General features: G+C 41.8%; 1 protein-coding gene across 1 annotated transcript in view; it reads left to right on the top strand.

Annotated features, from left to right (window-relative positions):
- The window catches only part of TRPV1 (transient receptor potential cation channel subfamily V member 1), a 76,902-nt gene that overhangs the window by 9,504 nt on the left and 54,612 nt on the right, over positions 1-12,786 (top strand). Inside the window, exons 3-4 of the mRNA XM_044285758.1 lie at positions 8,007-8,176; positions 9,437-9,589. Coding sequence (XP_044141693.1) covers positions 8,007-8,176; positions 9,437-9,589 — 323 coding nt within the window. The remainder of the gene's footprint in view (positions 1-8,006; positions 8,177-9,436; positions 9,590-12,786) is intronic.

Raw genomic sequence — 12,786 nt, 5'->3', positions numbered from 1 at the left:
GAGGTATACTGTGTGGCACAGTGTAGAGGTATACTGTGTGGCACAGTGTAGAGGTATACTGTGTGGCACAGTGTAGAGGTATACTGTGTGGCACAGTGTAGAGGTATACTGTGTGGCACAGTGTAGAGGTATACTGTGTGGCACAGTGTAGAGGTATACTGTGTGGCACAGTGTAGAGGTATACTGTGTGGCACAGTGTAGAGGTATACTGTGTGGCACAGTGTAGAGGTATACTGTGTGGCACAGTGTAGAGGTATACTGTGTGGCACAGTGTAGAGGTATACTGTGTGGCACAGTGTAGAGGTATACTGTGTGGCACAGTGTAGACTATATGTGTATAACATAAACATATTTCACATGAAAACTTAGTTACTTGGCTTGGCCCTTGGGGATCTCGGACACCACTTCAAGACTTTGGCCGGGGGCTCAGCGGAGCTGATGTTGTGTTTTATCCTAATGAGAAAGATTTCATAATAAGGATTTGGAGAAGGGGCAGAGGGATAGCAGAGCAAGGAGAGGCTGGTGCTGCTACTAGGGGGTCATACCATGGGGGAGTAATAAAGCCCACCATTATGCCCTCCAGTAGAAATAATTCTCCTTATAATGTGACAATGCAAAAAATCCCCCCTTACGCCCCCAGTTGAGCTAATGTCCCCCATAATGTGCCAGTATAAAATACCCCTATATAGTGCCCCCAGTAAATGCCCCCATAGTGCTCCTCTCCCCCTCCCTCCTAGTGCCCCCCATAATGTACCATTTTAGTTGGGGGGGCACAGTATGATGTAGGGGGGGCCGTGGCCCCCTCTGCCCCCCCCCCCCCCCTGGCGATGCCACTGTCTCCTGTTGATCGATACGGATAAGGTGCACTATACAAATAGACCCACCCTATCTAGAATTTGGATATTTATTGGTATTATAGTACTGATGTAAGGCACTCACTCATCTGGGCTCATGTGGATACATATTTATTATAATCACAATACAAAATAAAACACTACTAACAAATAATAAAAATGCTAAGATGAGGTATACCAGCTGGATAACTCTCTATAGCTGTAATCGAACCAATGTTATCCTGATTAAAATAAAATCACAACCAGCGCACAAATATAAAAGTGGCTTCTAAAAGGATGGAAAGCAAATTAAAATTACACACACATCTAGCTTCTAAGAGGTATGTATAAAATATATTCGGAACATGCTGCAAATAATCTTCACTTAGATGCGGTTAGTCATACAAGCCAGCATATATAATCTCCGGTATCAAGGCATTCCTTAGAAAAAGCACTCTGTTTACTTAAAACCCTATCACTTATAAGACTCAGTCACTCACAGTTTTGGAGTAGTGGTATATCCAGCGGGGTACTGTGCCTCGGTGTGGCGTCCCACGTGGTCTCCGGCACTTTTTAGCGTTGCTGGTCTTATATAAAAACCGGACTTGAATAGCGTTTCTGTTCCCTACATCTTTTCATTAAGATGCCATCTTGCAAAGTCCATATCATACAGTGTTAATCAGCATCCATCATTTTGAATGAAAATAGTATTAAAGTATGTACATATGATATATCAGTTAAAATATCTATTAAATAACTAAAAACGCATAAGCGATATTAATGCGTTTTCCATGCGATATGCAGAACCACACATGAACAGATTACATAGTGCAATATAGCTCCAATACAATGTAATAGGATGTGGCGACTCCTTATAATTGGTAATTGTATGGTTCGTATTATATAAAATGATTGCAGTGAATATATATAGTCAAATTTGTAAACAAATGTATTCATAATTCGAATGTCCTGAGAGATGTCAATATAGGGGGTACATATAGAGTGTATATGCCTATTCTATCGATTGGATTACCTAAAAAAAAAACATAAAAATGCATGTGCGGTATTGGTGCATCTTCCATGCGTTTTCATATCAAATGCATGTATAATGCTGTATCTCATATGTAGAACTGTTTCTTCAAATTGTGTCGAATATGGTTGAGTCTTCTATTTGCACAGTAGTGTTTATTCAATAGTATTTATGTGTACAGGGAGTGCAGAATTATTAGGCAAGTTGTATTTTTGAGGATTAATTTTATTATTGAACAACAACCATGTTCTCAATGAACCCAAAAAACTCATTAATATCAAAGCTGAATATTTTTGGAAGTAGTTTTTAGTTTGTTTTTAGTTTTAGCTATTTTAGGGGGATATCTGTGTGTGCAGATGACTATTACTGTGCATAATTATTAGGCAACTTAACAAAAAACAAATATATACCCATTTCAATTATTTATTTTTACCAGTGAAACCAATATAACATCTCAACATTCACAAATATACATTTCTGACATTCAAAAACAAAACAAAAACAAATCAGTGACCAATATAGCCACCTTTCTTTGCAAGGACACTCAAAAGCCTGCCATCCATGGATTCTGTCAGTGTTTTGATCTGTTCACCATCAACATTGCGTGCAGCAGCAACCACAGCCTCCCAGACACTGTTCAGAGAGGTGTACTGTTTTCCCTCCTTGTAAATCTCACATTTGATGATGGACCACAGGTTCTCAATGGGGTTCAGATCAGGTGAACAAGGAGGCCATGTCATTAGATTTTCTTCTGTTATACCCTTTCTTGCCAGCCACGTTGTGGAGTACTTGGACGCGTGTGATGGAGCATTGTCCTGCATGAAAATCATGTTTTTCTTACCTTGCAGACTTCTTCCTGTACCACTGCTTGAAGAAGGTGTCTTCCAGAAACTGGCAGTAGGACTGGGAGTTGAGCTTGACTCCATCCTCAACCCGAAAAAACCCCACAAGCTCATCTTTGATGATACCAGCCCAAACCAGTACTCCACCTCCACCTTGCTGGCGTCTGAGTCGGACTGGAGCTCTCTGCCCTTTACCAATCCAGCCATCTGGCCCATCAAGACTCACTCTCATTTCATCAGTCCATAAAACCTTAGAAAAATCAGTCTTGAGATATTTATTGGCCCAGTCTTGACGTTTCAGCTTGTGTGTCTTGTTCAGTGGTGGTCGTCTTTCAGCCTTTCTTACCTTGGCCATGTCTCTGAGTATTGCACACCTTGTGCTTTTTGGCACTCCAGTGATTTTGCAGCTCTGAAATATGGCCAAACTGGTGGCAAGTGGCATCTTGGCAGCTGCACGCTTGACTTTTCTCAGTTCATGGGCAGTTATTTTGCGCCTTGGTTTTTCCACACTGTTGACTATTTTGAATGAAACGCTTGATTGATCGATGATCACGCTTCAGAAGCTTTGCAATTTTAAGAGTGCTGCATCCTTCTGCAAGATATCTCACTATTTTTGACTTTTCTGAGCCTGTCAAGTCCTTCTTTTGACCCATTTTGCCAAAGGAAAGGAAGTTGCCTAATAATTATGCACACCTGATATAGGGTGTTGATGTCATTAGACCACACCCCTTCTCATTACAGAGATGCACATCACCTAATATGCTTAATTGGTAGTAGGCTTTCGAGCCTATACAGCTTGGAGTAAGACAACATGCATAAAGAGGATGATGTGGTCAAAATACTAATTTGCCTAATAATTCGTGCACGTAGTGTAGAGGCCACAATCGGTAGAGGGTGTCCACCCATATGTCTATAGAAAACCAACCCGGGCTTAATGCATTGAATTCACAAATTCATCTAGATTCCCCTCTTGACATTCTACTGATGTGATCACCTCCCCTCCAGTGTCTCTCTACCTTCTCCAATGCTACATAGATCAAACCTGTAGGGTCTTGGTTGTGTATTTGTTTAAAATGATTAGATACTGAATGTTTGGTAAAACCGTTCTTAATGTTTCCAATGTGTTCAGAGATGCGTTTTTTCAGAGTCCTCTAGGTCCTGCCAATGTACGGCTTGTTGCAGGGACACTGTAGTAGATATATGACGTCAGTTAAATCACACGTCAAAAAAATCTCTTATTGTTAGTGTATATGAATTAGTCATATATCTGACTTGTGTGGTCTTACGTGGGAACTTGGTAATTCTACAGTTAGAGCATTTCCTGCATCTATGGAAATCAGACATATTAGTCCATTTCTGAATGGATAATGTCTTCTTTTGGTCCATCTTTATAGTTGGGGCTATTTTCAAGCCCAAATTGGTGGCTTTTGTGAAGGTTATTTGGGGGGGTAGTAGCGATCAGAGGGCCTACCATTTTATCTTTTAGTAGATAATGCCAATTTTTTTTAATGATGTTTTTAATCTCTCTATATTGTGTATTATAAGGTAGGACAATTCTCATTGTCTCGTCACTCAGATTTTTCTGTTTAGTCTCGTCCTGGATAAAAAATGATTGTCTATCCATATTGCGAATTCTATTTAGGGATGTGGATATTTCTTCACTAGGAAACACTGTCTCATTTTTACAGTCTCCTTTTCAAATACATGTTCCTGAGTGCAATTTCTTTTAATCCATTCAGAATTGTCCTTGTGGTATATTAATCAGCCACCTCGGAAGGTGGCAGCTACTATATAGAATGAAACTATTCCTGGCTATAGGTTTCTGATAGGTGTTGCAAATAAGTTTGCCATTGTCAACAGTAATTAGTAGATCGAAAAATTCTACAGACGATTTACTGATGGTGGATTTAAATTGTAAATTATATGAGTTTATATTTAGCTCATTCAAAAAATCTTGAAGTGAATTCTCATCATTTTGCCATATGAACTACACATCGTCAATGTATCTTTGCCAGAGCACCAGCTCCGCCCCAAGACGTGGATTGATGGTAGAGCCCTACCATTGCACCATAAACAGATTGGCATAACTTGGGGCGATTCTTGTGCCCATGGCGGTCCCTTGTGTTTGTAGATAAAAATCTGATTCAAAGAAGAAATAATTGTGATTTAGTATAAATCCCACTCCCTCTGTTAGGAAATCTATTTGCTCAATGGGCAGTTGTTTATCTGCAATCAATTGTGTTCTCAGAGACTCTAGCCCTTGTTGGTGATTAATTATTGTATATAAGGAATGGACGTCCAATGTCCCCATAGTCCAATGGGATTTAAAGTCTAGCTGTTCTACTAGTCGTATTATCTGTGTGGTATCTTTTACATAGGACAATGTCTTTTTGACTATTGGCTGTAATAATTTGTCAATATATAAAGATAAATTAGCTGTTAATGCTAGAAATAATTGGACGTCCTGGGGGGTCCTGATCAGTTTTGTTTTCAAACCGCATCTAAGTGGGGACTCCCTATGCACAGGAATCCTAAGACACGTGAAGATAATCTTGCAGCAAGTTCCGATTATATTTTATACATACCTCTTAGAAGCTACGTGTGTGTAATTTGAATTTGATTTCCATCCTTTTAGAAGCCGCTTCTATATTTGTGCTGCTGGTTTTGATTTATTTTTAATTGGAATAACATTGGTTCGATTACAGCTATAGAGAGTTATCCAGCTGGTATACCTCATCATTTTTATTGTTTGTTAGTAGTGTTTTATTTCGTATTGCGATTATATAACTATGTATCCACATGAGCCCAGATGAGTGAGTGCCTTACATCATTACTATAATACCAATTAATAACCTTTTTGACATAAATATATCTAAAACATTAAAACATAAGTATTCTATTTATTTAATATCAGATTGGTGGATTCCGATTCCCCACATCCCACTCTTAAGCAGTTTTCTTGTAGCTCTTGTGGAACTGCACAGCTCCATGCATTGTGCTGTGGATGAGCTGGTAAGCACAGTGCTGCTCCCTTTGAACTGAATGGGAGCACCCTGCAGTTGCAAGCTCCATCCACAGCATTGTGTATGGAGCTGTGTAGTTCTGGTGCAACTTCCGGTACTTGAGCTTCCCTGAAACAACTGATAGGCAGGGGGTGCAGGGGTGTCGGACCCCTTATGATCTGATACACAAAAATATAATTATCGGATCACTGAAAATACATCCACACGAGGTCCTCTCTAACCTCCATGGCCATTTTAATAACTCATTTTTGACACATGACAATACTGTGCAGGAAACCAACGACTTGCATACATAGCCGGATAATACAAAAGTCCACGTCAGTGACCATAGTGGAATGAAAGAAATCAACCCATGTTCAACAAAGTGCCCAGAGATAGGTTACAGTGCACCGAGTGCAAACTGCTGTGTTTTGGGGGCGTTCCCCTTCCTCAGGAAGGCACTGTTACAGTCCAGTTGTGAATATATAGTCTAACCAGTCACCTGTTAAAGCAATCACATATAAAAAATACCCAAATAGTATATTATAAAAAAGGACCTATACCCAATGGAAGGCGCATATAAAAGTATTTTATAACGTTTAAGAATACAAACACCGACTCTAAACCTCTTCTATATTGCTCCAACCTATTCAAAGGCCTAATATACATTGTTAAGGAAGCTATAGAACAGTGATGGCGAACCTTTTATCAAACTGTAACCCAAAACCCACATATGTATTGCAAAAGTGACAACGCAGCAATTTAACCTGAATACTACAGTCCAATATAGTATATCTTCTATGTACTATAATAGCCTGCTTACATTCAGTGCGCTGCCTGTGCTGTTCATAGCGCGTCCTGCGCTAATGAATGGCAGGAAAAGTCTAAGGCATATTGGTACACCACAGACTTTTTCCAGAGTGCTGGTGCCCACAGCTCTGAGTGCCAACTCTGGCACCCGTGCCATAGGTTCACCACCACTGCTATAGAAACGTATTAAAATTACCACTTTGATTGAAGGGGTTTTCCAGTTACTAACCTGCAGAGGGAAGATGATTTATGCAGCTGAGCAGGAAAAAAGCTGCCACATATATGTACGGTATATTCTAAAATGTTATATAAAAAATACATTTATACGCCCCTTCCTTTGGGTATAGGTCCTATTTTATAATGTTCTGTATACTATTTGGATATTTTGTATATGGGATTGTTTTTAGCAGGTGATTGGTTACACTATATATTCACACTAGACTGGGCCCATTCATGCCTGAGGATGGAGAACGCCCCTGACACATAGAAGTTTGTGCGTGGTGCTTTGTGGTCTATCTCCGTCCTCTATGTTGAATATGGATTGATTCATTTTTCAATCCACTTTGGTCACTGACTTATTATCCCGCTAAGTCATTTCCTGTACAATTTGTGGATTTGATTGTTTAATGAACTGTTGATTAAAATTATATAAAATAAAAATTGCAGTACTAATCTGAGGATATCAGTATTTACATCCTGGAAAACCCCTCTAAGATATCAGTAACTGGTCTTCTGTGCAGGACCTAGAACAGTTAGAAAAAGCACACCAAGCATAGTTCACACGTGACAACACATTGTCAACAGTCCTATAAGAAACAGATAACAGTCTCAATCAGGGGCGGATTGTGAACTTAAAGTGGCCCTAGAAAAAAAAAAACTAAAAGTGGCCCCATGTTGTAGGTGGGTCCAAATTGACAGAAGACGGGCTAAAACAAGTAGGCGGGGCCTGCAGTACCATAGTGTAGCACAGAATACCGCCAGAGAAGAACCAAATACCACAGGGCGGCACAAAATCCTTCCACCCCAGCCACAGTATTCAACAATATCACCATCATGAGGACGGTAATACAGTTGAGCTCAGGAGGGCACCTGCGGCCATTGAGCATCAGATCATTATGTACCTGGCCTGCAGCCATCAAGAGAGCTTGAGTGGCCCCCTGGGCATCGGCCCACCAGGATATTTCCCTGTAGGGTCTATGGCCAAGCCGCCCCCGGTCTCAATGAAATCTAAAGGGTCTCTCTCCATACCTTACACATTGAAGATCTTTGAGAGCATGCCCTGGGTAGGTTCAGGTCTGGTTGGAGATGTCCTATTAATAAAACTATCTTCTGGAGTATAATTGTGATAAGAGAACCATTTATATACTTTAAGTGCATGTGGATTTGATAAGGCCTTCCCATGATTTCTTGATAACATATAATGGACAATCATTGACACAAACAATGTCATCTACACTATACTAATAGTTTCCTTATTTCTTCGTCACAGACAGAGCTCATCAGTGGAGTCTACAAACAGCTGTAGGGACAGGACCTTTAAGCTGTATGACCGTACCAGGATCTTTGATGCCGTAGCGTATGGAGACTGTGAGGAACTGGATGATCTGCTAGTTTATTTGCTGCGGACTCAGAAACGCCTTACTAATAAAGAGTTTAAAGGTGCTCCCCGACACATTTCTAATCTCAGCTTGGAATTTTTAGATTGCATAGACATGACATTATGGTCAGAGCCTCCATCCAGTTTCTATAAGATATGCATATCATATTTTGTAATGATAATAGGATCCAAGCAGGGTAAGACTGAGGTTCTTTGGGCCCACCAGAGGAAATTATTCTCGCGGTCCAAGTCTAATAGATTTTGATTCAAAGGTATTGACCCTAGTAGCAAGTTATTGGCTCCAAACGTTTTTTTTGCTGGACATTTGGGGCCCACCATGGTAGAGGAGCCTGGGTCCACCAGAGGATCGTGTGGTACTCTGGTGGGCCAGTCCAACACTGGATCCAGATAGGCCCTCAGGTGAAGGATGTTTTTGTAGGAGGCAAGGATTTTTTCCTTACCAAAATATTAATTTGCTTTAGGAGATAAGTAGTTTGACTAGCCTGTGTCAGGTATTTTGATTTAGATTCCCATATTCAGTATTTCAATGTTCTGTGATATTGTAACCTGGGCCACAGAGTTACTTGTCCACTGGTGTATCCAACAAGGAAGGTCATAAATATTTGATCCTGACACCCCTGCCAGACAGCAGATTGAAGAGGCCATGCTGCTTCAGTGAGTTCCGCAGCCCCTTCCTTAGGCCAATGACGTCACATTCATTGGTCACATCATGTATGCGTAGCTCAGAATGGGCCTGGGCTGCAATACCCACCACAGCCACTATACAATGTACGGCGCTGTGCTTGACAAGCTGTGAGAAGGTCGCAGCACTCACTGGAGCACCTCAGCCTCTTAAAATAGCTAAACGACTCCAACCAATCAGATATTGATTACTTATCTGGAGGATACAATAGGCCATCAATATCCCCGACAACATCTATTGGGGTATTTTACATCCTTGTTGTAAAACTGAGTTACATTTTTCATGCCTGACAATTCTGGAACCCCATTCGCTGGGCATTTTAAGCCTTGCCTCTGAAGCCGCCACAGGAACACCCCCAAAATCACAGGCAAATTCTCACTTTGGGTTACAATTGTCTAACCACATCCCCTTTGAGGTCTGTTTCAAAGGAAAACTATATACTTTCTGTATTTGCCAACAGTTTTTAAAAGTTATTTTTCTGGTTAACAAATAAAGATATATTATTTGCTGCGTTTTTGTGTCTTTTTGACAAAAAAAAATATAAATCATCCTCATTCATATGCCAAGCAAGAAAAAAAAAAAAGATTTGAAATTAATCTATGTGCTTCTTATTTCACAGAACCAGAAACTGGGAAGACCTGCCTACTAAAAGCAATGCTGAATTTAAGTCATGGCAAGAATAAGACTATCCAATTGCTACTGGACATTGCGGTCAAGACAGACAATCTGAAAGAATTTATTAACTCCGCATATGAAGACACTTACTACAGAGGTACAGCCTGCCTGATACAGAACACACACATGAATAACTGCATGCCTTTTTTTGTCCGCCTGTGTTTTTGTGGCCTTTTTTTTTTGCACACATTTTTTTTTAATCAAAACAGGTGTAAAGGAATCTGAAGAACGGAAAAATAATGGAGATGTGAACTCTCCCTAAGCTAATCTCCCCCAGTCTATCTGACCACCAGCAGTTTCCATCTTGGTGTTTTTCCCCTATAGAGAAGGTGATATAAAAACGTCAGAAAAAAATTACGAGAGCTCTAGCACGCCTTGTTTTTGAAAAGCAGCAAGAAAGACAAAAAGCCACAAAATGAACAAAAACACCAGTACCGTTAATGCTTGTGTGTCCTATTTTTATGCTAGTAAGCCTATTGGTACACTGTCGGCAGGACTGTTGCACTTGGTGTACTGTTGCTCTGCCATATCATCACACAGCACCTTCCCCACTCGTTTCATTGACAGTCCCTGAGATTTCAGAGCTGGTAGCATTGATGTAGGGTAAGCCAGTGCAAACGAATGCAGCAGCCCCACCCATGGTTCACACAGGCGGGTCCGGATTAGGTCCGGATGCGTCCCGGTGCATTGCGGCAAACCCGCGCAAGTAGGTACACAATTGCAGTCAGTTTTGACTGCGATTGCATTCCGTTGTTCAGTTTTCATCGTGCGAGTGCAATGCGTTTTGCACGCGCGTGATAAAAAACTGACTGTGGTACCCAGACCCGAACTTCTTCCCAGAAGTTCAGGTTTGGGTTAGTTGTAGTGTAGATTGTATTATTTCCCCTTATAACGTGGTTATAAGGGAAAATAATAGCATTCTGAATACAGAATGCTTAGTAAAATAGGGCTGGAGGGGTTAAAAAAATAAATAATTTTAACTCACCTTAATCCACTTGTTCGCGCAGCGGCATCTCTTCTGTCTTCATCTGTGAGCAATAGGACCTTTGATGACGTCACTACGCTCATCACATGGTCCCTCACATGATCCATCACCATGGTGATGGATCATGTGATGAACGCAGTGACGTCATCAAAGGTCCTATTGCTCACAGAACAAGACAGAAGAGATGCCAGCTGCGCGAACAAGTGGATTAAGGGGAGTTAAATTTTATATTATTTTTTTAAACCCCTCCAGCGCTATTGGGGTCTGTTTCAAATGTTATAAGGGGAAATAATAATGATCAGGTCCCCATCCCGATCGTCTCCTAGCAATCGTGCGTGAAAATTGCACCGCACTTGCTTGCGGATGCTCTCGATTTTCACGCACCCCCATTCACTTCTATGGGGCCTGCGTTGCGTGAAAAACGCAGAATATAGAGCATGCTGCGATTTTCCCGCAATGCACAAGTGATGCGTGAAAATCACCGCTCATGTGCACAGCCCCATAGAAATAAATGGGTCCGGATTCAGTGCGGGTGCAATGCGTTCACTTCATGCATTGCAACCGTGCGGAAAACTCGCCCCTGTGAAAGGGGCCTTAGGGCTGTTTCACATGAGCGAGTCCATTGCGGGAATCATGCTCCGTGTGTAAGTGTGATCCTCTGCTCTGGACTTGCAGGAGCGCACAGCATTATCATGATTTATAATGCTATGTGCCTCTGCTTGACCTTATTTCTACAGAATCATACTGACCACTTTATGTCACCAGTGGCGTGCCCAGGGTGTTTTGCACCCGGGGCGGGTCATTTCCCTGGCACCCCCCCCCCCCCCAATACTTGATCACATACCTCTTACATCCAGGGACATCTCCTGTCATGTAGACCTTCTCTTTCCTCTTCTCCTCCGTTAGACCGCCTTTAAAGAAAAAAAAAAACTAAAAGCGGAATACTCACCTGCGCTTGCTCGCAGAGTCCCGGCACTGTGCTGCTGAGTCCCGGCACAGGGGCGCGCGATAACGTCATCACGCACGCCTGCGCCAGGATTTCACTACTGCATAGGCTTCAGGCCTACTAGGCCTGAAGCCTTTGGCGGTGATCGGCGGCGGGGCAGGGAACTATGCGCTCTGCTCCCTGCCCCGCGGCAGTATGTGGGTGTCGGCGCTTCAGCAAAGAGCACTTCCATCTGTATTGATGGAAGCGCTCATTGCTTCTGGGCCTACTGCCACACTCACACACGGAGCGCGATTCCCGCAATGGACTCGCTCGTGTGAAACAGCTCTAAGGGCTCATGAACAGGAACATATTTTTTATTCCATGTCCGTTTCGTTTTTTTGTGGCCCGTATGCAGAACCCTTCACTTCAATGGGGCCACAAAAAAAAAGGAAATAACTTCATGTGCATTCCGTGTCCGTATGTTCACATGGCCGTTCCGCAAAAAAATAGAGCATGTCCTATTTTTGTCCGTATTACAGATAAGGATAGGACAGTTCTATTATAGGTTGGATGCTTCATTACGCAGTCGTGTGCATGAGCCCTTATTTGCAGGAAAATAAAAAGAAGCATCTCTCAGGATTAGGTCTCCTCCGCACATCACGCTATGTATTTTGCGGTACACAAATTGCAGATCTGCAACATACAGATACCGCCCGTGTTGCATCCACATTTTTTGGGGCGTCCGCATTGGAGAATGCAGAAAGCACACATATCATCCATGTGCTTTCCGGATCTGTATGTCCATTCCGCAAAAAGATAGAATATATCTGCAAAATGTGGACCATGGACCATTGAAGTCAATTGGTCTGGTAAAAAATGCAGATGGCACATGGACCGCTTCTATATTTTGCAAGTCTGGACCATAAAAAAGACAAGGTCGTGGACATGAGGACTTAGAGGACTGAATTGACACAAGAAAGGTATAGTTATGTTTTGGGGCACCTACCCTACATGGGCGGTATGATTACTTTGAAAGTGATTTTGGAGAAACACTTTTTATCAGTTGCTACGTGATAAAGCTCTTACTGTGCACCAATAAAATTTGGATTTGTTTGATTAATGGGGTTGTGTAATGCAAACACATTGATCATAGGTCATGTAAGGGATCGCCTCTTATTAGGGGGTCATTCTCACAATGATCTTCATCGACCACAGGGTTAGGGGCCAAACATTGATTTTATTGGCACCTCAGCAAAACCAAAACAAACAATACAAATAAAACACCTGCCCGGCTGGGCTCTAACTAAACATGAGGACTCCCTACCTCACTGAAAGCCCCGTTCACACACGGGAAGAACATTCGGCTTTTCCCAGCCTAACA

The sequence above is a fragment of the Bufo gargarizans genome, chromosome 3 (genome assembly GCF_014858855.1).
Source record: "Bufo gargarizans isolate SCDJY-AF-19 chromosome 3, ASM1485885v1, whole genome shotgun sequence".
In the NCBI taxonomy this organism is placed as follows: domain Eukaryota; kingdom Metazoa; phylum Chordata; class Amphibia; order Anura; family Bufonidae; genus Bufo; species Bufo gargarizans.
This window is presented reverse-complemented; position numbering and strand designations above follow the sequence as displayed.